Below are 26,254 nucleotides of genomic sequence, written 5' to 3' on the forward strand. Positions count from 1 at the left end.
TGTGTGTGTGCATCTCATGTACACACTCACATGAACCTCCGTGGAGACAGCATGTACAGGAGCACACATACCCAAACACGCATGCTGCACACTCCTGCCCTCAGACCGAGAGGAAAACACGAACAGAGTCTGGTTATGTGCGCACTTGTGCCCACACTCACAACATGCACACGTGTCTCCATTTAGGCGCATTCTCACGTTCCTCCTCCACACCTGCAAGACTCAAAGCCATTCACGTGGATACATGTACGTCCACACGGTCCGCCAAAACATCAGTGTACCTTCTGCACACACGCCCAGCTGCACCAACACCCAGATACATGCAGCTCATACGCGTGCACATACACACAGCTGTGTACAGCTGTGCACCCACAGCTACCCTTTGTACACCCACAAGGCTCAACTATACACACATGTGCACAAATTGACATTCACATATGCCCACATCAGGCAGGTTCACTCTGGTTCACACACATCCCCATACCCAGTACACAAAACATACCTATACAAGTACACGTGAATACACACACACCACAGTACATGCTCATGCCTAAACCCACAGACTGCATATAAACCCATTCACTCAGGTGTATGCTCAAATACACTGAGGTACACACCTTGAATCCATGCCACCTCACCTGGGCACATCCTGGCAGCTGGCTGCCCGTGGGTCCTGGCAGGTTTGGAAGCAGGGGCTGGCACAGGCATCGTAGTGCCACTCACAGGTGGGGTAGGGAGCCCCCGAGCGCTTGGCATCTGGAAAGGTGCCCCAACCCGAGACAGTGAGACTGAGCCCCAGCTCCTGATCAGGTGCCAGAGCACAGAGGTCATCCCACCTCAGCCCATGCCCACCCTGCTCCGTGGAAGAGATAAATGGACTCGTGCAAGAAAAGTGAAGACTGAAATGAGATGAAATGAAACAAAACAAAATCAAATCAAATCAGATCAAATCCAACCTGAGGGGAAACCATATTCCTGAGAGTTGAGGTTGGTGGCTGGGGGATCTTTGGGTCGGGACTCTGGGAACTTGGTGGAGGGGCTGAGGACCGGGGGTGGGGTGGGACTATGGAATGGGCAGTTGGAGTTGGGCTTTCAGAGGCGGCCAAAGAAGAGGCTGGGACCCCTGATCTTTCCATAAGGCTGCCTTGTCACCCTGACCTTCTGGGACCTTGGTGGCCAGGCTTGCCCCCTTGTTGGTAGCTAACAATAATAATAACAACAACAGCCAACTCTTAACACCAAGCACTACACTCAACATTTCACAAGTATTTACTCATTAATCCTCACAATAATTCTATGAAGTAGCACTATTATTATCCCCATTTTACAGAAGAGGAAACTGAGCACAGAAGATGCCAGGAATATTAAACTTTCCCAAAGGAGATTTCCTCAAAAAAGGCCTTGTGGCCAGTGCCTTGACAAGTGAAGGATCCTCAGGGAAAGTCTGGAGCCCGTGGGGGGCTTCGAGGCAGACAAGACCCCAGACCATGTTGGCACGAGTGATCAGTCTCTGAAACCACGGCCTGAGCTGGGAGGAGGGAGCAGCAGGCTGGAGGGAGCAATCCCACCCGGGCAGCCCCATCCTAACGAAGCCCCTTCCCCAGTCCCCAAACTGCTGCTGACTGTGAAGAAGCCTGCTTTTATAAGATCCTTGAGACCAGAACTAGGAACTTCCATCTGGGGAGCACCTACTATGAGCCAGGCCCAGAGCAAAGCCCGGGAGATACAGTCAATCCTCACAACAACCTTCTGAGGCAAATATCCCCGTTGCACAGATGAAGAAACAGGGTCAAGGAGAGGGGGGCTGGGGCTCCTCCAAGTGCCAAGGACCGGGATCGGGACTGTCTGCCTTCAGAGCCTGGGTGTCTTCCAGCAAGGGACACAAGTCCTGCCATCATAGCCAGTGATGAATCTGTCCTGGGTGGGGTTCACTGGTGGACTTGATAGGTGACCACTGAATGTGAGAGTGAGCTGGCCCAGCCCTGGGCTGGGAGCGGTGGGGGATGGTAAATGAAAGGCTGACTGGGGACATATTTACACATGTGTACATGTAAATGGATCCATTCATACAGCACGGGGGCCCTCACAGGCACAAACATACATGTGCACGTGCAGGACAGAGAGGCCAGCCTGGAGCAGTAAGGAAACTGTGATCACTGTCTCCAGGGTTTAGGCAGAGGACTACTTTTGGGGCTCACCCACCTGGCAGGGAGATGGCAAAGCCCTGGAACCCACTGGTCTCAGCTGGAAAGGGCACGAAGCTGCCCCATCACCGCCCAGGTTCTTGGGCCTCTCGTGGGAGCCAGGGGGGCTGTGGCCTCCTCAGGCCGTGCCCCAGGGGGCAGTCTTTGAGCTCACAGGGCAGGCATGCGCCCCGATCAGCAAGAAACCTGAGCCTGCGGGCTGTCAAGCTGCGGCCACAATGATCACTCTTCTCGCTTCCACAAAGGCCGCCCTATTTTTAGACCTTGTAAATGGCCTGTGGGAGTAGGCAGGACCCAGGAAGCTGGCTGGGCCCCAAGTCACAATGCCCAAGGCTCCCTAGGCCACCAACAAGGAGGCCGGGCCCCCTCCCACCTCAGGGGTGGCACCCATGTGGCTTCCCTGTGTCAGGAGAGTGAGGATCTCGTCTCGTGGAGGCAACTGGAAGGATGAGGTGGGAGGGAAGCTGAGTCAGGGGCGGAGGAGCTGAGGGCGATGCAGGGTGGACACCTACCCAGAAGGCGGAACAGCGTGCCCCGGCGGAAGGCCTCCGTGTGCTCGTACAGCCGGAGGGCCAGCACTGGGCCCAACACGTAAAGGAAGGCCCCAGGCTCCGCCAGGGACTCGAGGGCCACCAGGCCCGCACGCCACGAGTGCAGCGAGAAAGAGGCATGGTGGTGGAAGGCATCGCTGGCCTGCCACTTGGCCAGCTCCAGAGACCCGTTGGCCATGACGTGGAGGAAGAAGTTGGGTCTGTCCGCTGCCTCCAAGGATATCACATCTGGGTCTGCAAAGAGCCATGAGGGTGAGGTCAGCAGAGAGAGGTCTGGATGCGGGGAGGGGGCAGACACCCAGGCACCGTCTGCAGTCTCAGCGACTCAGGACTGGGTCCTGCTCCTCCCAGCCTGCCCGCCTCCCCTCAGCCCACCCACCTCTGCCTGCTGGCTGCCCCTCGGCACATACCACCTCTACCCGAGGGAGGGAAGGTTGGGGGTTAAAGCCCCAACTGCAGAGCCTTGGGGAGGTGACTGAACTATCCCCTCCTCCCTCCCTCCCTCTCTCCTTCCTTCCATTCCCTCCTTCCTTTCTTCCTCCTTCTTTCCCTCTCTCCACTTTCCCTCCTTCCTGCAAACATCTCTGAGGCCCCTCCGTGTACCATGTGCTAGTCTAGATGCTAGGGATACAGCAGTGAGTAGGACAGACAGAAACGGCTGTCCTGGTGGAGTTCTGTTCTATGGGACGTACTAGACAAGCTGGGGTTTGCTGATTTGTCAGTTTTCTTGGTCCCACTCCTCACAGAATCCCAGAGGGTCAGAACTGGGGGACCTGAGGCTGAGCCCAACCCACGGCAGGGAGACTGCCCCAGAGGTGGGAAGGGGCCTGCCCAGAGGCCTAAGAGCTGGGCTCCACTGTCCTCTCTCCTGTCTCCACACTGCTGGGTGGATCTCCCCTGCCCCCCACCACAGGGCCCTGCAGGGTCAGGGCCCAAATGCACAAGCAGGTGTCCGGAGTCCCGGCCCGCCATGGCTGGCTGTGCTGTGGGCAAGTGAATTCACGCCTCCAGGCTGTGAGGGACAAACGGTGTGTGAAAGGCCCAGCACAGGGCCTGGTGTGTCTCCCCTTCCCCCCATCCCCCCTCCACCTCGTGGCCCCAGGAGATACTGCACAGAGTTCCTGTTAGACCTCCCTGGGCAGCTGTGAGAAGAAATGAGGTAACTGGGGGAAGAATTAATTCTTCATGTCAACAACAACTGCTATCGATCAGGACTTAACTCTGTGCCGGGCACAGTGATGAGCAAGCTCTCTACCCGCTGCTTGTAGTAAATTCCAAGAGAGCCCTGTGAGGTGGCGAATTCATTCATTCAGCAGCTAACACTACTGAGGCCCCCACCAGGGGCCAGGCACTGTTCCAGGCACTAGGGACACAATAGGGGACAAAACGACAAAACCCCTGTCCTCACGGAGCTGACATTCAAGTAGCGAGTGGTGGGTGGGGAGTAAACATAATGAACAAGCAAATTCTATAACAGGTTAGAAGGTGATGACATTGTCATCCCCATTTTACAGATGAGGGCGGTGAGGCCTAGCGTCACACTGACGGTGGAAAAAGGAGGCAGGATTGGAGCCCAGGCTCTTAACCACTGTGCAGTCAGCCCCAGGGATGGGATCCAGGAGTGGGCATGGGGCAGCCCAGGCGGGGAGAGTGCTGAGTCCCTCGCTGGGTGACCTCAGGCAACTCACTTCCCCTCTCTGGGTCTCGGCTTTCTTGTTTGTGAAGACTGGAGTTGGCCTAAATCAAGGTTCTCAACCATTTGTCCTGAAGTCCTCCTAATGGGGGAGAGGCTGAATGCCAGACCTAGAGGTACAGCTGTTCCTCGGTACACCCGCCCTGGTACCAAAATCCAAGGATGCTCAAGTCCTTTACATGAAATGGCCCAGTACAGTCATCCAACCGTATTCGTAGGTTTCCATCTGAAATTCCACCCGCGACTGGCTGAATTCATAGATGTGGAACCGTGGATACAGAGGACTGACTGTACAAAGTTTTACCTTAAATAATCAAATGATTTTTCACCTTCCATTTTCTAAATTTTATTTCTCTTTTAATATCTCTGTTTGGGAGGAGCCTGCCAAAAGTGACAGCCTGGTTGCTGTCACTTGCTAGTGATGTCCCCTTGGGTAAGTTACCTAACCTCTCGGGGCCTCAGTCCTCACATCTGTAAATTGGGAAAATAATAGCACCTACCTCCTAAGATTGTTGTGAGGCTTAAATGACTTATTCTATATGAAGCACGTAGAACAGTGCCTAGCACACAGCAGGTGCTACAGAAGAGTGAGATATTATTAATAATAAATCAGTAACCTCCTCCAAAAATCTTTAAGTAAAATTGATACTCCAGGGAGATGCACCAGGTTGTGGCTTGTGTCCCTTTAGTACATCCTATAGGACATCAAGACCATGAGAGTGAGAGGCTCAGGCCTAAATGACTGCTGAAACTTCCTCTCTGTGACATCTTCTGCTCTCCATTTCTTCCCATCACAATCTTACGCATCCTTCAAGGCCAAATTCAAGGGGCACCTCCCCCACGTAGCCACCCCAAATCTTACCTGGAAGGTATGTTCTCTTCTGCTGTCCAGTACTCTGGGCACAGCACAGGGAAGGAACACAGGATGGGGTGGGAGTGGGAGCCTGGGTCCTCACTGGGCCCTGCCCCCAGCTGCCCAGGAGACCCAGGTCTGAAATGGAGGCTGGTCTTCACAGTCTCTGGGCATCCCATCCACAGTGACATTCTCCAGGCCCAGGCTTCTCTAGGGTTTGCTTAACAGGCCATAAAACCACTGGAAAATCAACACCCCCTCTAGACTAGACCTTACTTACTGGGCTAAAATACTGAATGGAGAACAGAAAATTCCCACTAAGCAGATGGTCCATTACATCTGGAAGGTTATAAGACACCCTTCCTTCTTCAAGCAGGACCACACAGATCTGGGGGTCAGGAATGTCTAGGGAGGAAGTGTTCCCTTTTGGGGCAGTGGGGATGCTCCTGGCCCTCCTGTGGCCTAGTCCCTAGCTCCTCACTCCCAGGTTACCTCGTGCAGTGACGTGATTCCTCCTGGCACCTCCTACTGTACCCCCGGCTCACCCCACCATGGACATCCCCTTAGCTGTGCCTGGGGTGTCCCTCCCCTCCTTAAAGCCCTTCCCTGGCTCCCCACTGCCCTCAGGATAAAGATCCACTTCCTGAGCTTGGCTTACAAGTCCCTTCCTGGCTCCTTTCAACCTTCAAGGGACAACACTTATTCTAAGAAGCCTCTGCTGACTCCCCAAGACTGAGTTAGGGGCTCCTCCTTCCCACAGGCACTGTAACTGCCTTTGACGTGTCTGTCCCCTGGATGGGACTATGGACTTCTGGTGGGCAGGGGTCGTGTCTCTGATGCCACTGATTCCCCAGTGCCCAGCTTGGTGCCTGGCATGGGAACAGGGCTCAATGAAAGGGAGGGAGGCAAGGAGAGAAGAAGGGGAGGAGGAGGGGAGGAAGAGAGAGAAAGACAGGACGATCCTCGTAACTAGATAAACCACAGACCTGAGAATCTGAGAACTTAAATTCTTAGGCTGGAATGAACTGAGATGTGTGTTGGTTCAAGATTCCGGTCGATGCTGGGATTGGCTTCATGGACCATCCCTGTGATTAGGGAGATACTGACTAGATGGGACCAACAGGATTTGCGGGGAGAAACCCTGATCAGTGATCACAGTGACCACACACTGGGACACACACAAATGGCCACAGAAGAGAAGGCTTCCTAGCACTGGTGAACTGAGGCCTTGGCTGGCCCAGCGCCCAACACAAACACCACCGGCGGTCACTCCCCACCGGGCAAGGTCCTGCCACCCCTCAGGCACTACTGAACTCTGAAGAGAAGATGGTGCCCACTACAGCTAAGCCCTTTAGGTCTGCTGGCAGTCAGACCCAGGAGGCTGGCTGGTTCCAGGTGTGCCTCAGTCTGTGTAACCCACCAGATCAGGACTCAGGACCATAACCTGAGCAAATCAAGAGCCCACTCCTCCATTCACAGGAGAAGGTCCCACTGGAGTTAATATATCAGCCAGCTCCCCTCTGGTATTTACAGTCTATCTAGTCTTAAAAATAGAGAGGAGAAGTGGGGAGGGGGGTAGGAAGAGGGAGAATAAGAAGGAAATTTAGGGGGAGGGATGGGAAGTAGTAGTTACTGCCACCTAGCTTTTCTGGAATACAGCTGCTGTGTGAAGCGAGGTCCAAAGGGACATCTGGACCTTGGCCTCTCTGGTTTTTTCAAGAAGAAGACAGAAGGTGTTTCTTGAAAGAGGCTAAGAGGCTGACCCAGAACCCTGTCTCAACTGGGAAAGGGGTGCCTGTTGGAGCCCCACATTTCTCCAGCTACTATAGCTGGCTTAGGGTCGTAGCATCCTCCCCTCCTCCAGCACCTGCTTCCCTCCACCAAGTGCTGGAGTGGGGCCAGAGGGTGGGCCTTACCGTGGGCCTTGGCCTTGTAGAGGGCAGCCGTCAGCAGGAAGTCCACAATGTCCCCCGGCGCCACATCCTCTGCTCTCACTAGGACTATGGCACTGCCTGCCACCTTCATGGCCACCAGGGCACCTCTGGCTGCCAAGCTGGCCAGCTGGTAGGGGCCCTTACCTAGTGCTGGAGAGAGGGGGCCCGGTCATAAGCCCTGCCGCCCTGGGACTGTGCCCGCCCCCCGTCACTACCTGCCCAGCCCTGCCAGAAGCGGGAGGAGAGAGGATGCTAAAGAGCTCCTCTTGGTCACGTCCCTCACCCCCGGCCCCGGGGACCTTGATTCCCATGAAAAGGAAGGGACGGGAGCCCCAGGCTGCCAGCCCCTGATGGGAACTGACCCTCTGCACAGCACCTAGATCACTTCACAGGAAGCCTGGAAACAAGGCCACCCCTGGGGGGCATCTGGGCCCCCCAAACGTCTCTCCATGGGCCTTTCCCCCTGCCTCAGACTCTACCATTCCAGCTGCTGCGCTATTCAGAGTCGCCTCTGGGAGAAGATGCCAGACCTGGTCTCTCCCCACCTGAGGTCTGAAGGGTAAAGGCCAGGAAGCCTTGGGCTCAGCATTAGTGTTTATCTATTTATTTCAAACATGTGTCACCTCTGTGTCTCTTGGGTTCCTGCGGTGGTCGGTTGTCAGTAAGCTGGACAGGGGCATGGGTTTCCTAGACCACTGCAACAGCCTCATAACTGACCTCTCAGCCTCTGGTGTGGCCCGCCCTCCAGTCACCCTCCTAGCCACACTCCCTTCGGCGACTCCTCAGTGGCTCCCCCTTTGTCCTCAGGATAGACTCCAAGAGCCCAGCTTGATTCAGGGGCCCTTCATGCCCCAACCCCGGCCACTGCCACACTGAATTTCTCTCACTCTTCCTTGTAAGAGCTGTGCTGTGTCCTACCTCCTGTCTCACTCGCGCTGTCCCACCCACTCAGCGCAGTCCCCCCCCACACCCCGTTCTGTGCCCGGGGCCAACGCCTCCTCAATCTCTGGGGCCCAGCTCAAATGTCACCTTCGTGGTGAAGCTCTCCCGGCACCCTCTCCCACCGCATGCAAGCGTCCTCCCTCCCCTGTGCTCCAGCGGTCTCGGAGCATGGCTAATGCCGATCACAGCTCTTATGAGGAGGGTCTCGATCGGGGGTCCACGTCTGTCTTCCCTACCAGACAGGACAAAGGCAGTGCTGTGCTGGCTTAACAATCAGCTCTCACAAAATGAACAAGCAAACAAAACCCCATTTGGTAATGTTTGCTGATTTCCGTGAATAAATACTCCCACCAGTGGTCAACTTCAAACTACCGACTGAATGTGGAGAGAAGAACACGCAGTGGGTTCTAGAAAGCCAGGGTGGGCCGGCTCCAGAGCACCACTGGGACAGGTCTCATTAACTGGTGAATCCCCAGCGCCCGGCAAAGGCCTGGACCAAAGAAAATGTTGGTAGAAGAGCAGAGTAAGAATGGGTAGGAGGGTGGGTGGGCGGGTGCAGGATGCTAGAAACAGCTTGTCCTTTGCCAGTTACTGCCACTCAAAATGCCACAGAAGGGAGAAAACTCTGCTCAGAGCTGTCTTGCTGAAATGTCTTGCCTGGTGTCAGACAGACCCCGCCTGTGCAGGGACTGCAATCCTCCCATTGCAGATTCCTGCCGTCAGGGGTTAAAGGTTTGGGCCAGCAGGAGCCCCTTGAGGCTAGCATGTTGGTGGGACTGCAGGCACTGTGAATGACCATGTTGTACCCTGGTCCAGCCCTCATCTCACGGATCCCCTAAGTGGCATCCTTGTCTCTCTAGTCAGTCCCCCCACTATTTCACCCACTATACTCTCGCCAGAGGACGTTTCTCAAACCAAATCTGATAATGCAGTTATGTGAGGACGGAGCCTTGGGCCTTTACCTGTACAGGCCTGCTCCTGGCAGGATGGTGCCTGGAAGTGGGGGCAGAGGGGACCTCAGAAGTCAAAGGTGAATGGCACCAGGGACTTGATGAGTATCTAATTCTGCCAACCTGGCCCCACCGCACAAAGATCAGTGCTGAAAACTACTCCTGGGCAGCCCTCCAATCCCACCCAACCCCAGTGATTAAACTGACTCATGGATTCTAACACTGGTCATTAACCTCCCTGGGGTCTTTAGTCATGACCTGGTTAATGCAGAAGTTGGAGCATAATCTGGTGCTCTGCAACACTGGCTAAACTTAGGGATGAATCTGACAGGCTGTGCCAGACTGTAAGTTTCGCCCCAGCAAAGGAAGAGCAGTTTGCATTTGCCTTTGCCAACTCAAAACTTCAGGAAACCCAAGACAATGTCCTGTGGGCCTGATGAGCTAGATTATGAAAGCTATGGGGCAGCACGTTGGTGCAAATGGGGTTTTCACTTCCTGGTGAAGCTGCCCTGCATGAGCACATCCCCGGGAAGCTAGCCTGGCCTGGGCTCTGGACAGAGGCTGCAGGAGCTGCTGGAGGCAGAGTTCCGGGGCATCCCTGGGCCCTGCACTATCAGGGCTCTGTCTGCATGACTGCTCCTCCAGGGCCAGCAGGGCCTCAGGATGGCTGCTACTGTTGTGGCCCCAGGGCAGGGATGGCAGTGCCCCAGCTTTCAAGGCTCCACCTGGGGAGGATGAGCTTACCTTTGTTAAAGAAGTCACAGTCATATGCTGAAAGAGAGAGAACAGAGACTTCTTGAGAAGCCTGGAACAGATGCGCAGGGCCAAAGCCCCATCCCAGCTCTCTCTCCTTCCCCAAGGGCTGGACCTGGCCTGTCTCCCAAACGCCAAGATTCAGACATGGTCATTAGATCCAGATATCTTAAGGTGCAGGAAATACAGCGGCTCCCTCTCTGTGCCCCTAACACAAAGCTCAGAGCCTGGCCCAGAGTAGGCATTCGGCATGTACCAAATGGATGAATGAATGAATGAGTGCTGGGACAGAAGAGTATGTTTTGTGTGACCTCAAAGGGCAAGAATTGAACCAAGGAACGGAAGCTCCAATCGGAAATGTTGTGGAAGGTCCTGGAGGAATGCAAGCACAAGATAGAAGTCGTTCTTTCAACAGCCTTGAGTAGGAAGGGACCCAGGGCCTCCAGAATCCAAGCCTTTTTCAGGCCCCTGGGTGCAGTCTCCATCAGGTTTTGATAAGCTCCTCCAAGTATGTGCTCCATACGCCCCCTAGTGGCGCAGCACAGCACCACAGCTTGTTCCCCTGGCACGTAGGCCACGGATTCCTGAGTCCGCTGGGATAAGCTGGGGATTTTGCCAGGGGGCACCTGAAGCCAGGAGCAAGACCATGAGAAGCCAGTTGACCGAGCAGATCTGGGACAAAGGCTGAGGAGGGGTCTCAGGCATGGTCTGAAGACAGCCACCAACTCCACCCCACACCCCCAAAGCCCCATGATGAACACTATTCCTTTGCATTTGGCATTGCCCTCTGGAAACAGCACCAGGAATCAGTAGACTGACCCACCACGTGGCTATGGGTAAGTATGTGCTTTTCCTCACTTGTGGACTCAGAAGATTGAACTCGAAAATTAAAATATCTCCAAGTACCTGGTTTCAAGTGTGTACCAGGTTAATGGGAGGTCGCCCAGAGAAGTCGTCAAAAGCCAGCTCTCTAGAGACCCGCAGACCTGGACTGAAATCCCATCTCTCTCACTCATCAGCTGTGCATACTGAGACAAGTTTCTCAAGCTCTCTGAAATTTAGTGCCCTCCTCTATAGGATGGGGACTACCACTACCATCTGCCCCACAGACTTGTGAGGCCTGGACTGGGGTAAGGCAAGTGCTCACCTCAGGTGCAAAATTTAGGGGGACCTCAAAAATCTCAGTAATCAGGATATGTAATATTTTAATACAATTTTTTAATTGCAAAATTAATGCAAAATATCCATGATGGACAAAATATCAAAATTTTAAAATAGACAAGATCAGTGACAGCACCTTGCTGAGCCATACTGGAGCCTGAGGCAAAAGGAAAAAGCAATAATATTGAGGCTGTCATTACTTAAAATTGTGATATTTTGTTCATCAGAGATGTTTCTGCATTAGTTTTGATTTCTTTTTTTTTAAATATTGCCTTAAAATATTGCCTTGGGGCTTCCCTGGGGGCGCAGTGGTTGAGAGTCCGCCTGCCGATGCAGGGGACACGGGTTCGTGCCCCGGTCCGGGAAGATCCCACATGCCGCGGAGCGGCTGGGCCCGTGAGCCGTGGCCGCTGAGCCTGCGCGTCCGGAGCCTGTGCTCCGCAACGGGAGAGGCCACAACAGTGAGAGGCCCACGTACCGCAAAAAAAAAAAAAAAATTGCCTTTTTTGGTATCCCCTTAAATCTTGTGCTCCAGGAACTGGCCTCACTCGCTTCACCCTAGGCCTGAATATTAAGTGAGTTAATGCACATAAGGTACAGGGCCTGGCACACAGTAGATTCTCAGTAAACGTGTGTTCCCTTCTCCTTCCTGAAGGATTTTTATCAGAGAAGTAGAAGGAGAAGCAGACTGCATGAGGACCCAAGGCTTCTGTGGCAGAAGAGGCTCACGGTAAAATGGGCAAAGAAAAAGGAAGCCAAAGGCAGATTCTGCTCCATCTTCTTCCTGAGGTCATCCTGCCTGGAGCTCTTGTGCCAGCACCCACGTCCCCACGAAAAATGACAGCAACCTCGGCTCTGGCACAAGCACTGTGCCAAGTGCTTTACCTGCATTTTCTCATGTAAATCTCACAGCTCCCTGCAAGGAAGGTACAGTTCTCTTAACCCTCAATTACTAGTCAGAGTCTAAGGAACATGCCCCAGGTCACCCTGCTTGGTGGAACTGGAGTCTGAACCCAGACAGTGTGGCCCCAGCACCTGCATAATAACCACTGCACCACAAAGTGAGGCGTCTTGCACCAGGAAGATCTTTGGTATGCAGAAACAAATAATAATCAATTAATTAATCATTTAAATTTCTATGCATTTTATTTCATCTTTTAAATATTTACTTTTGTATCTGTTTTGTGACATACATTTACACTACTAATAGTACATATATACATACATGCATCTATGTGTATGTGTGTGTGTGTATATATATATATATATATATATATATATATATATACACACACACACAGGTTGTGTGTGCTCAAAATGTTTTCACTTGATAGGAGTGTACAACCAAAAGCATTTGCAGACCACCAGTGCTCCAGAAAAACTGCTATCTTGTGGTGCCTCTGATGGACCCCATGAGTCTCTCCTGACAAAGGGCTTTCACATTCACTATCTCGTTTGACCCTCACAATAAACCTGGTGGGACACGTCTATTCCTATTTTTCAGATGAGAAAATGGAGCCCCAGAGAGGTTGGGGGACTTGTTTGAGGTCACACAGCTTGCAAATGGCAGCTCTGGGTCTGGAACCCAGGGCTCCTGACTCCTCTGGTAAAGTGGTTAAGAGCATGGGTTTGCAGCCAGACCACCTGCAATGGAGATGAGCCCTGGCTCCTCCACCAACCTGTGTGACCCTGAGCATGTTACTTAATCTCTCTCTTTCTAGCCCATTTCTCCAACTGTAAAACAGGAATAAACAGTCCTACTTCACAGGGTAGTTATAAGAATTCAATGAACGATGAGCACAAGCCAGAGTGATGGGACCCCACAGGCCTGCCCACAGAAGGGGCCCACTCTCCCCCTCGGGTGACTGGTCTGGACACTCACGGCAAAGGTGCGGGGTCCTCCAATCGACGGCCACCCCGTGCTGGCAGCACTGGTGGGCATAGGCAGACACGCTGGCACAGAGGCACTCACAGTCACCGCCCCGGCTGCACCCACATGTGTCTGTCAGGCAGTTTGAGTAAAACCAAGTGACATCGACCTAGAGGAGGTCAGAAGTCAGATGTCAGAGGACAGACCCTGAATGTCAGCCCTTCAGCTTCTGGGCTGATGCCACTCAGCCTCAGGGAGCAGCATGAACGTGAAGGGACCACAGGATGGGGCGAGCTGCCCATGTGGGGTGAGGACAGAAAGGCAGGCAGCTGAGAGGGAAACGTTAACTCCGTGACCCAGGTAGACCCTGCTTTTGAGAACTAAGCTTTCTCCTTCCTTGGGCCTAGGCTATTGGATCCAAGGGCTTAGGGTGTGGCTGAGAAACAGACGTGGGGCGTGAACCTCCAGCCAGGGCCAGAGACAGCCAAAGCCCATCTGACGGCAGCCTTCGAGGCCCTGGAGGGGGCCATGCAGAGCTGAGCACCAGCTCTCCACTGTCTCCACTGAGGGCTGATGCCACAGCATGAGGGGTCTGTGTTCACCAGTCAGAAGAACTTCCTGATTGGGAGGAAGAGCCAGATTGAGATAGGCTTGAAAAGGGCACAGAAGCTGTTTGACTGTGTCTGTCCCAGGGAAACAGGGCAGACTCATCCGAGCAGACCAGAGGCAAGGGAATGGCAGAGGTGAATCTTTCCTCTAGACCTGAGGTGTCTCTCCAAGGCATGGAGGGTCTGAGAGCAGAAGGGATTCCAGGGAGGTGGGAAGGGGGCCCAGGAGTAGCCAAGCCTGGAGTCCACTCACCACAGGGTGGCAGGTCTCAAACACCTCGCTGAGCAGGACGCTGCACTCCTTTTTGGCAAAGGGTTCTCGGAGAGGATTCAGGACACATGTGTCTCGGGGGTCGAGGGTGTCTGGGCACTGAGGGGGCAAAGGCAGCACTGTTGATCTCCCTACCCCTCAAATGCCTGTTGCCTGATGTGGCGGAGACTCTTAGAGTGACTCCCTTGATCCCGGCCTCCTGTGTTCACATCCTTGTATAATCCCCTGCCCTTGAATGTGGGAGGGACCAAACTGACAAGTCGACAAAAGACAGCAAAGGTGACACATGGATGTGGTTATGTGCCAGTGACTGCACTGTCATGTTACATAAGAGTGCAGAGCCCATCTGGCTGGAGTCTCTCCCTTGCTGGCTGTGAATGGCACGTGGCAGGAATGGTGGGTGGTCTCTAGGAGCTGAGGGTTGTCCTGGGCCAACAGCTCGCAAGAAAACTAAAGCTCTCAGTTCTATGACTACAAGGAATGGCTGTCAACACCACATGAGTGAGTGGTCAGCGAAACAGATCCCTCTCCAGTCGAACCTTCAGATGAGAGCCCAGCCCTGGCTGACACCTTGGCTGCAGCCTGTGATACTGTATGCAGAGAACCGAATCAAGCTGTGCCCTGACTCCTGACCCACAGAAACTGTGAGATAATACATGTGTGTGGTTGGATACTGCTAAGTCTGCAGTTATGGTGTTACACAGCCATAGAAAACTAATACAGATTTCCCTGATGTCTGCTGAACCTGCTCCCCCGGCCTACATTGTCACTAGAGCCCTCCAGGGTATGCCGAAGGGGATTACTGAGAGAGAAAAGACAGTGAAGGGTGAGAGGAGGGAAGCAATAAAGATGAGTCACCCACTCAGCTTCTCTAAAATGGAATGGGTTAGAGCATACGTTTCTGAGGCTGTGAGAACAGCCTTGCCCCACCTCAGGATTACATTTAGCTCCAGGCCATGACTAACTGCTCCCCTGACACCAGTCTACATAGGCTTATCTCCACCTACTCCCCAACAGAGAACTAGGAACCTAAGATCACTCGGTCCAGGAAAGGCAAATATCTATCACTCATATCACCACTCTCTAATGCAGCACCCATGGCAGACATAACTAATCACTCACAGTTCTTCCAGCTGAGCCTGACACAAGTGTTGGTATTTCTCAACATAGCTGCCCAGGCAGCCTCATCTGACTGATCAGATTTGTCACATGAAGTGAAATCTATCCATTATCCCTCTCCCAGCCCCTTCACTTCACAGAGGACCACAGAGAAGATGGGACTTACTCAAGGTCACCCAGCAAGTCACTGGATGATCTAACACAAGAACCCCAAATAATAAAACAAACAAAAGAAAAACAAAATAAAATAATTTTTTAAGTAAAAGAATAAGACAAGAACCCAGATCTCCTGCTGTCAGTTCAGTGATGTTCCCCCCATCGCTCACAGCTTGGCAGCCTCAGACATCTCCCAAACCTCAGAGACATCCCCTATCATTTCTGCCTCTGCTAATATTGTCCTCCCTCTCTCTGATACATTCCTCCATCCAAATATGGTCTATCTTTTAAGTACCACACTAGTGCCACCACCTTCAGGAAGCCTTCTCTAATTGCCCCAACCCATGCGGGTCTCTCTTGGTCTCTCCTGTGTGCCAGACCTATCGCCAGGCACCGGGGCACAGAGATGGGTAAGAATGGTAATGCTTCAACAAGACTCATCTTCCCTACTAGGTGGTCATCTCTCCTAGGACAGAGACTTTGTCTCCTTCCCAGCCTCAGCCCTCCTACCAGGGCTTGGTCTGGGGTCTGATGTGTGAGATGGGATGGTGCATGTCCTCAGGCCACAGGACAGAGTCCAGGGCTGAGGATGCTGGGTGAGAAGCTGAGAGAGAGGTTGCAGGAGCAGCCTTGCACCAATGTCCCTCTCCCCTGACCTGTGACCAGGGTCCATTTGGGTGAGAGGAGTGAGCCAGCTTGGAGAGGTTTTACCTCAACTGTAGCCCAACTGCCACCAAACTCCTGGGGGTTAGTTAACTCTAACTTCTCTGGGGTCCTCATCTCATTGATGGTCTTTAAGTCAAAGTTCCCACAGAGTCCTGCCAGCTGGCCCTGAAAGAAGAGAGAATGGTCAGTTTCAGGCATTCCGAGGGTGAGCCACAGGCAGAGGGGTCGCCCTGAGCCTAGGAGTCTGTCGTGGGCCCAGAAGCAACTACTGGGGTCGCAGTGTGCAGAGAGAGAAGAGTCAGAGGAGAAGGGGCCCAGCGTCGGGCGGGGCAGATAGGACAGCAGGCATGAGGCTCCTGGCTCTTTGGCGAGGGTACAGCTCATGCAAGGACACCCAGTGGGCTGGCTTGGCTCTAGGAAGGAGCACAGGGCCCGTAAGGGTCACTGATCACATGACTACCTGCCACTGTGGCCCCGCCTGAATGTGCACCGTGGTTCTCTGGTCCCATAAGAGGGTGATGTGTTCCCGTGGGAAATGCACCAGCGTGAAAAACCCTGCTCGCCACGTGTGGACCTCCTGCTTCTCATCCAGGAAGCTCTCCGGACTCTAGGGGGACAGAGGTGGCCATTCCTGAGGCCAGAGTGTCCCCCAACACCTGGGTCAGCTGGGCCTGGCTACAAGTCACTGCCCGGCCCCAGGAGTTCACCAATTCCTCTGCCTCCCTCATGCCCTGCCTGACATTGACCTCTGGGCTCCTGGCCGTGGCCAAGGAATTCAATGTGGGCTGTGGACTCAGTGGCTCCAAGAGGAAGTGCTGTGGTAAGGAGACCAGTCCTTAGCCCTCTTCTGCCCTCTATTAACCAGCAAACTGTCCATACAACCTTCACCTGCACCAGGCCTTACGGGATTTCCTGAGTCGTCATCGAAGATGATGAGTGAGTTCCCAACGTTGATGGAAATAAATTTCCTGCAGATGATGCCAGAGCTGTAGCAGTTTACGTTTTCTACAATCACAGAGAAGCTGAAATCTGATGTGCTCTGAGGAGAAATAAGTTAGTGCAATAAACCAGGGAGAGAAGAGATTCTGATGAGAGGCATGGGGTAGGGGGACACAGACTCTGAAATAGTTTTCAACCCACTTCTACTTCATGTGAGCTGTGACTCTGGGCAATTTACTTCAGTTCTCTGAAGCTCAGTTTTGTTTTGGGTGCCTGGTGCAGTGTTTAGCATGTAGGGATTCTCCAAAAAGTGTCTGATGAATGAATGAATGAATATATAATAGGGATGACTGGTGTTGACAGGGGTGTAGGGGAAGGGGCACCGTCTTACACACACTGATGATGGTAATGTAAGCCTTTTTGGAGGGCAATTTGCAGGCACTGGACAACATTTCTAAACGTATAACTTTTATAGCAATTCTACTTCGAAGCGTCTAGAGACACATCCACACAAGTATTCATTGAGCATTTAAATATTGACAACAACAGAAATGTCCATCAATGGCAAATTACAAAACAAACTAGAGTACATCTTTTCTGTGGAATTCTACAAAAAGAAGAAGAAAAATTTACTGACTCTATGAGATAATGTCCAAAATATACTATTATGTGATAAAACCAAATTGTGGGATTCTATTCATAGAAATTAAACAAAACGTGTGTGTATGTGTGTGTGTGTGTCTGTCTGTCTGTCTTATGGAAAATGATCTTGCAGGATTCACACCTAGCTGTTATGAGTGCTTATTCAGCAGGGAATAGGAACAGAAGAGATGTGAAAAGGAATATTTGTTTTTAATATATGCTTCTATATTGTTTTAAATGTTAGTGAAGAGCATGCAAAACCTTTGAAATTTAAAAAATAAAACAAGCTCTATAATCTTTGTCTTGTGGAGTTATTGAAAGTATGTGAAAGACCCCAGCACAGTGCCTGCCCCATGGATAGGACTTATTCCATAGAAGGTTTGTCATTATTATTATTATTATTACTGTTACTTTTACTATCATATAATGAGATGGACAGGCCCTTAGCAAAACCAAGGTCCCTGAATGTGTCTGAGGCACTCTCCCACCCACCCCGTTGGTACCCTTTTCTCCTTCTGGAGGGGATCCTGCCTGCACACCAACTCTCCAGTCAGATTTCTTGGTTCCAACCTGACCCCAATTCTGTCCCTGACTAGTTGTGTGGTCTCGGGTGAGATACCAACTTCCCTAAGCCCAAGTTACTCCAGCTATAACATGGGCTCAATAAACTCCATCTTGCTGTAAGAGTTACGTGAAACAATGCTTTAAAATGGCTTGGTAGACCACCAGGGATATAATAAAAGCCCAGAAAGCATTTGCTTTTACTATTACAGACAGAAAAACCACTGGCACCCAAGGGGGCAAGGTTATAATGGTGACAGGCAGGAGGACAGGCAGACTGGTGGGCTCTGTCCAGCCCCAATCTTGCGTCTCTAAATTGCCACACACCAGGCCTTAGATCCTCCCACCCACCTAATTATGCACCAGCTGCTCTGGGTCCCTGTAGAGCCAGCTGGTACACACCCAGGCACTAACCTTGACCAGGTGCACTTTGCACGCTCCCACGAAGTCAAATGGGAGCCCATCAAACGTGCGGTAATGCCGGTCGCCATAGGCGGTGCAGGTGGAGGCACAGGGGTGGAGGGCGCACTGGAACGAGCCGTGCTGGCACACACTGAAACACACGTGCCCAGACCCCTGACAGGGCATGCCCTGCCCCCACCCTGAATGTCCAAGATGGAGCCACTGCCCATCGAGTGCCCACTGTGTGCCCATCGAGCACCCACTGTGTGCCCCTGGGCCAGAGGTCAACAAACATCATTGACCTCCAACAGATGCCCAAAGGGTGGCAGGGTGGGTCCCCATTTTATGTAGGACACACTGGGGCTCAGAGAGGTTAAGCCGACAAATAACAGAGCCAAGACTGAATCCAGATCTATTTGACTCCAACGTCCACACTCTCTTTACCACTCCAATCGTTCATTCATTCACTCATTCATTCAACAAGTCATAAGCATCTACCACATCCCAGGCATTATTCTAGGAGTTTCAGATACATCACTGAACAAAACAGCAAAAAACCTCTGCCCTTGTGAAGCTTATATTCTAGAGGAGGAAGCTACACACTAAATAAGTAAGCATGAGTAGGTAATAGAGTGGGTAAGAAGGTGGTGAGTGCTATGGGGGGAAGAAGCAAGATAAAGGGGATTGGGGGGGCTTCCCTGATGGCGCAGTGGTTGAGAGTCCGCCTGCCGATATAGGGGACACAGGTTCGTGCCCCGGTCTGGGAAGATCCCACATGCCGCAGAGCAGCTGGGCTCGTGAGCCATGGCCGCTGAGCCTGCGCGTCCGGAGCCTGTGCTCCGCAACGGGAGAGGCCACAACAGTGAGAGGCCCGCGTACCGCAAAAGAAAAAAAGAGAGGCAGGAGGAAAAAAATCAAGAGGGTGGGGAATCCCAGAGTCACATGAAGAAAGGTATGACGGTAGAGAATGATAACAAATGACTGACTGTGTCAAATGCTGCTAATAGGTCTAGGAAGATGTGGACCAAGTGATAAACACTGGATATAACACCATGGAGATTATCGGTGACCTTGGTAGGGATAGTTTTCGTGGAATAGGAGGGAGAATGGGAGAAGAGGAATTGAAAGCAGCAAATATAGACAACTGTTTTGAGAAGTTCTGCAATAAAAAGGGAGCAGAGAGATGGAGCACACACTCATTAATGCAAGATGAATCCCTAAGTCTAGGAGACCTTCCTCAGCCTACAAGAGACGTAGGGTTCAGGGGAGCTGAGTGGCTGGAAAGGGCTCATACAGAACACACCCATCTCCAAAACACCAGACCAGGAATCAATACACCAAGGCTGACCTGAAGTTACTTTACACAGGGTCTTGTGCCCAGCCCAACCCCTTGGACAGTCACTGGAATGTGATGTGGGGCTAAGAAGGAATAGGTTCCAATGGGTGGGGACCCCCACTGGTATGAGCTGGCCAGACCTCTTTGAGGGGTCCTCGTCCTGTTTCCTTCCCCTCTTCATCCTAGCCCCACTAGTCTAGCTGATGTGCTTTGGCCATTTTCCAGAGAGCTGTAGGAGCCAGGGCTCAGGGGCCCCTGATGTGTCCCCTGACGCCCTGAGGCAGTGGCAGGGTCACCTTGATCCTGCAGACACATCAGGGCTGGAGCAGCACTTGGACTCTCAGAGCCCTGGAAAGCCCAGGTCGGGCCCTCTGCAGGGGCACAAGGGCACAGGAGGAATGTCAGGGAGGCTCCACATGCCTCTGTGTGCCAGGAACACAGAGGACATCTGGCAAAGGAGGCCACAACAGAGGCCGCCCAGCCTGGAAGGCATGGGTTGAGAGGCCTCATTAGCTGTTCGGGTAGTTATAAGGCCTTTGCGGAGGGGCGGGGGGGGGGGTGTCATTGGGGAACCTCAAGATTTAGGTGGTTACAAGGTGGGAGAGATGCTCAGCTCTCCCAGAAGTAGAGGACAGGTGGAGAGTGGGAAAACAAGTTAATTAAAAAAAGAATCACCATAGACACTTCCAGGAGCCAAGCCTCTGGAAAGTGAATTAACATGAGTTAGGCACAGCAGCAGTGGGAGCCTGGGAAGATATTTAGGAGGTTGAGTCTCTACCCACTTCCATTCCCCGCTGCCTGGCCCAGGGCAGGCTCTACAGAACTGGCTCCAAGCCCGTTTTCAAAGAATTCAATCCAGGTACACACACTCTCACGTATGTATACTTATATTAACAGATATACAGTGTGCAAATATATTCACATGTAAACTTACTCTCACATATAAGCATGTACATATTCACAGGAAATCACAAATGCACATTTTACATATTGTTCACTTACATGTAAATACAAATACGCACACCCAGTGCATGCACATATTCACACACTTTGCACATACATGTCCCCACATACTAAATGGATGGAGAGGCACACAAATGTATATAAATATAGCTGTACACATACACAAATTCATAACTGTATGTGTTCACTAACATATTCAGGATTATGAATGCCCAGCTTTTCATATATATGCACGTGCATATACATTCACATATGCAGTCTATGCATTTTGGACACGTGCCCACACTTGCACATCCATATACATATGCAAACACGTCCTCATGATTACAAATACACATCTACACACATTCATATACATGTTTGATCAAACTCACATTCGTGTAAATACTCACAAAAACACTTCCCAAAATTCTTTCTATGTGTACACGTGTATATATACACAAACCCCTACATAGCACAGAAACACACAACGTGAATATGAACATGGTTGAGGGGGGATGCTAGACTGTACTCATGATCGTGCATCCCATATCCATCCTCACTCCCAGCAAAAAGCAGAGCCTGGATGGGGCCCTCACTTACCAGGAATGGCAGGGAGACATGACCTGGTCCCCAGGGAAGTACTCCTTCCCCTTCCAAGTGCATGGGCACTCCTCTGGCAGGAAACAGGCATCCCCGTGTCTGAGCAGGCTAAAAGGACACAGCAAGCAGGTGGTCAGGAGAGCACCCTTCCCATCTCTGTCACCTGTGGAGGACCCTGTATCCACACGGATGCCCCGGAGTGGCTCTCAGCATTTACCCTGGAAGAGAGGACCATGTACCCACCAGCATCCTGCCGCTGCCCAGTGGGGTTCAGAGGTACCTCAGTAACTGGAAAAACCAGAGACAGACTTGGCCCAGCTCAGAAGTCTCTGCCATACATCAGGAAGCAAGGCTCAGCTCTACCAGCCACATGCTGCCCCCCACCCGCCAGCCATGCTGGATGCCAGTTGTCCCGTAGGCACTAGATGTATACTAGTGAACAGACCATGGACATGGGCATTGACCCTCCCTACCCAGGTGGCTCACAGAGTAACTAGTAGATTGCACTGAAAAGAAATGTTAAAGGGAATTTTTCAGGAAGATGGAAACTCAGATTCACATGGAATGAAGAGCTCCAAAAGTAGAAAATATGTTGGTAAATATTTTTTAAATTATGTTAAATTTCTTTAAGAGATAACTGAGCATTTAGAACACGATTAATGTCAATGAATTGTGGGGTTTATAACACACGTAGAAGTAAAATGTATGACAATAATAGTACAAAGGACAAGAAGGAAGTAAATGAAAGCAGACTGTTACAAGTATTCTACCTAAAGCGGTGAAACATTAATTCATGGTAGACTGTGATAAATGAAAGATACATATTGTAATCTCTAGAGAACCGCAAAAATAAAAAATACCAGGATATATACTTGAAATGAAATAAAGGAGAAAAAATAGGATACTAAAAAATACTGAACCCAAAAGAAGAAAAAACAAAGACAGGACAAACAAATAACAAGATGGTAGTATTAAACTCAGTCCAATTACATTAAAGGCAAATGCATAAACCCTCTAATTACAAGGGGGAAACCGTAACACTGGTGAAAAAAGCAAGACCCAACTGTATTTTGTTTACAAAAGCACAGTTGAGATATAAAGGCACAGATAAGCCAAGAGTAAAATGATGGGGAAAGGCATCATGCAAACACTAGTCACAAGACAGTGGCTATATCAACATTAGACAAAGTAGACTTCAAGATAAGTAGTATTAACAGCAATAACGAGGGCTATTTCATAATAACAAAAGAGTCAATTTATCAAGAGAACATAAGAACCTAAATGGGCATGCACCAAGTGTGAGAGCTTCAAAAACAGAAGCAAAAACTCATAGAACTAAAAGGAGAAAAGAGACAAAAGCACAATTATAGTTGGAGATTTCAACGTTCTTCTCCATTACTGACAGACTAGGCGAAAAATCATCATAGATGGGCCTATAAATTTGACAACTTAGATGGAATGAAAGAGAAAAACACCAAATATCTATAAATAAATTCAATGACAAATGTGCAAAACTTTAGGTGAAAACTGTGCAACACTGCTGAGAGAAATTAAAGAAGGTCCAGTAAATGGAGCAATAATGACATATTTGCAGATCGGAGGACTCACTAGTATGAAGATGTCAGTTCTCCCAGAGTGACCTATAGATTCAGCACAATCCCAATCAAAATCCCAGAGGCCGTTTTGTAGAAATTGACAAGCTGGTCCTACATTTACATGGAAATTCAAAGACCTAAAAGTGCCAAAAAAAACTTTGAAAAGGAACAAAGTCGGAACACTATCAATTTCTGATTTCAGGACTTACTATAAACCTTCAAAAATCAAGACAGTGTGATATTGGCCTAAAGATAGACAAATAGATCAATGGAACAGAATAAAGAGTCCTAGGAATAAAGACACAGAGGCAGAGAATGGACTTGAGGACGTGGGGAGGGGGAAGGGTAAGCTGGGACGAAGTGAGAGAGTGGCACGGACATATATACACGACCTAATGTAAAACAGATAGCTAGTGGGAAGCAGCACAGGGAGGTCAGCTCGGTGCTTCGTGACCACCTAGAGGGGTGGGATAGGGAGGGTGGGAGGGAGACGCAAGAGGGAGGAGATATAGGAATATATGTATATGTATAACTGATTCACTTTGTTATAAAGCAGAAACTAACAAACCATTGTAAAGCAATTATACTCCAATAAAGATGTTAAAAAAAAAAGAATAAAGAGTCCTGAAATAGACCGACATTTATATAGTCAAATGATTTTTTTTTAAGGTTTTTAATTCAATAGGGAAAGTAAAGTCTTTTCTTAAATGCGGCTAGAACCACTGGATATCCATCAGAAAAAATAAAATGAAACAACTCCATTTTACAGCATATACAAAATACAATAATTTTAGATAGATTATAGGTCCAAATGTAAAAGCAAAATTTATAAAGCTCCTAGAGGAAAACATAGAGGAATATCTTTGGAACTGTGTCAAAGATTTCTTAGGACACAAAGAGCACTAATCATAAAGAAAAAAGTGATAAGGTAAACATCACCAATATTTTAACCTTCTGCTCATCAGAAGTTTTTAGACATATTATGACACTGTAAGTAAATGGATAGGCAAACCACAGACTGGGAGAAAATATTTGCAATACAGATGTCTGACAAGGGACTTGCATCCAGAATCTATAACTTCTGCAACTCAATTTTTTTTTACAAGCAAAGTTATTTACTTATTCATTTAGGCTGCACCGGGTCTTAGTTGTGGCACGTGGGATCTTTAGTTGCAGCATGTGGACTTCTTAGTTGCGGCATACATGCGGGATCTAGTTCCCCAACCAGGGATCAAACCTGGGCCCCCTGCATTGGAAGTGTGGAGTCTTAACCACTGGACCTCCAGGGAAGTCCCTACAACTCAATTTTTTAAAAAATCAGCTAAATAAAAAGTAGGCAAAAGACTCGAATGGACACTTTACAAAGGAAGATATACAAATGGCCAAACAACACATGAAAAAGTACTCATCATTAGTCATTAGGGAAATACAAATTAAAACCATAATGCTATTCGGCTATGTTCTCACTAAAATAACAAAAATGAGAAAGACTGAAAACATCAAGTGTTAGTGAGGATGTGGTGCAGGCAGAACTCTCACGCAATGAGAAGGTGAAGTCGTACAAATGTTTTAGAAAGTAATCTGGCAATTTCTTACGTAGTTAAACATACATCTACCCTAGGACTCAATTCCATGCTGAAGTGTTCATCCAAGAGAAAGCAGCCTTATTTAAAATAGCCCAAACTGTAAATAACCCAAATATGCATCAACATTTGAGTGGATAAATTAACTATTGTATATTCATACAATGGAATACTACTGAGCAATAAAAAGAAACAAACTACTGGAAAATGCAACAACATGGATCAACCTCAAAGACATAAGCTAAGGAGAAGAAGCCAGACATCAAAGGGTAGATACTGCATGATTCTACTTTCATGAAGTTCTAGAACTGGCAGAGACTATCTATGCCAAAATAAAGAACTATGGTGGAGGGATGGGGGAGGCACTAACTAGGAAAAAGCATAAGGCTCGAACGAATTTTTTGAAGGGAAAGAAGTGTTCTCTATCTTGATGGAGGTGTGGGTTACAAGAGGGTATAAATTTATCAAAGCTTAACAAACTGTATACTTATAATCTGTGTGTTTTACTGTATATAAATTATGCCTCACTTTTAAAAAATTAAAAGGAAATAGAGTGAGACATGAAACATTGATTGGAAGCTCCATATTTAAGGGGGGGGCATCATTTTTGTTGTGGAACTCCCAAAATGTCAGTTTCTAGAGTTTTTTTTCTCTTGGCCCAGCCAATTTGCAGGAGAAGAATCATCTTTCATTTCTGGCCTGGGAGGCAAAAACTTTGATGCCACCATCCTGGGAACCAAGCTGGGGAGGAAGGCTGGGTCCCAGCAGGCTTTAAGTCATCTCCCTATTTTCACTCTACAGCTCACCCCTGCCTGTGTCCCTGAGATCAAAGCCTCTAACTTGACATTTCTAGAAACTCTTACCACCTTTCTCTGCTGGATGGGGTCAGGGAATCCAGGAGTTTAACTGCTCCTTACCCAGACTTGCACCTCATCCTCCTGTCTTGCTCCCACCACCCCTCTTTCTGAGATGCCTGGAGCCTCCTGTTCCTCAAGCCGTCAACACCATGTAGGCTGTTTCTCCTTGGCCTTCCTTCTCTACAAGGATCAGCTGTCATCCTCTGCTCTGCAAGGTCAGTTTCTACATAGCCACCCTCGCTCCTTCTTCAAAAACTATTGACCCATCTCATGCCACTGTCATCCCATCCCTGCTCCCTTTGTCCCTGGTGATTTATACTTTTTACTCCATTACCAACATTTCATCGCGATTGTCAGAGGAAGCAGGAAAATAATAGAAAAGCATGTGCTTAATCCACAGTGCTCTACCTGAAGCCACTTAACCTTTCTGAGCCTCCAGTTTTTCATGTGTGAAACGGGGATAACGACGCCTTCTTCCCAAGGTCATTACGAGAATTTAATTATAGACCTGGGCGCACTGCCTAGCACTTAGTAGATACACAATAAATATTGGTTTCTTACCCTTCCTTTCTCCATAATTGCATCAGACACCAGTGATGGGCTGGCTCACCGCCTTCCATCTTCACCCCCAGGCCCTTCCCTGGCCCCCACCATCCACCCGGGGAGGGGACCTTTCCTGCCGCCTACCATCCACTGCTCCCTCCTGGCCTTTTGCAGACTTGCCTGCAACCCTAGCACCTTCTGTGTGCCCACCACAGACAGGAGCATGCAGAGAGAAGCTCTGGCCTCTGTCTTCAAGGTGCCCTCAATTTGTGGAGCACCCTCTCCTTAACTGTTAAGGGACCCTCTTGTTCCAGACCCCCCTCAGGGAGCATTTGCACATGCATGGGATGCAGGTGAAGGAAGACAATGCCATCACTCACAGAGAGTGCTTATTCTGTGCCATTTTACAGGTGAGGAAACTGAGCCTCAGGGAAGTTAACTGACTCACCCAGTAAGTGGTGTAATCAGAACTCAAGCCTGACTCCAGAGTTCATGCTCCTAACCACTGGGCTACACTACT

General features: G+C 50.0%; 1 protein-coding gene across 1 annotated transcript in view; it reads right to left on the bottom strand.

The window, feature by feature from the left end:
* The window catches only part of OTOG (otogelin), an 86,971-nt gene that overhangs the window by 25,522 nt on the left and 35,195 nt on the right, over positions 1 to 26,254 (bottom strand). The window contains exons 24-34 of the mRNA XM_012538964.3: positions 21,157 to 21,264; positions 18,288 to 18,426; positions 16,636 to 16,770; positions 16,192 to 16,338; positions 15,777 to 15,896; positions 13,773 to 13,889; positions 12,924 to 13,080; positions 9,872 to 9,898; positions 7,218 to 7,385; positions 2,717 to 2,989; positions 639 to 756 (exon numbers count right to left, since the gene is read on the bottom strand). Of these exons, the coding sequence (XP_012394418.2) occupies positions 639 to 756; positions 2,717 to 2,989; positions 7,218 to 7,385; positions 9,872 to 9,898; positions 12,924 to 13,080; positions 13,773 to 13,889; positions 15,777 to 15,896; positions 16,192 to 16,338; positions 16,636 to 16,770; positions 18,288 to 18,426; positions 21,157 to 21,264 (1,509 nt within the window). The remainder of the gene's footprint in view (positions 1 to 638; positions 757 to 2,716; positions 2,990 to 7,217; positions 7,386 to 9,871; positions 9,899 to 12,923; positions 13,081 to 13,772; positions 13,890 to 15,776; positions 15,897 to 16,191; positions 16,339 to 16,635; positions 16,771 to 18,287; positions 18,427 to 21,156; positions 21,265 to 26,254) is intronic.

Source organism: Orcinus orca, chromosome 8, assembly GCF_937001465.1.
Source record: "Orcinus orca chromosome 8, mOrcOrc1.1, whole genome shotgun sequence".
Taxonomy (NCBI): Eukaryota; Metazoa; Chordata; class Mammalia; order Artiodactyla; family Delphinidae; genus Orcinus; species Orcinus orca.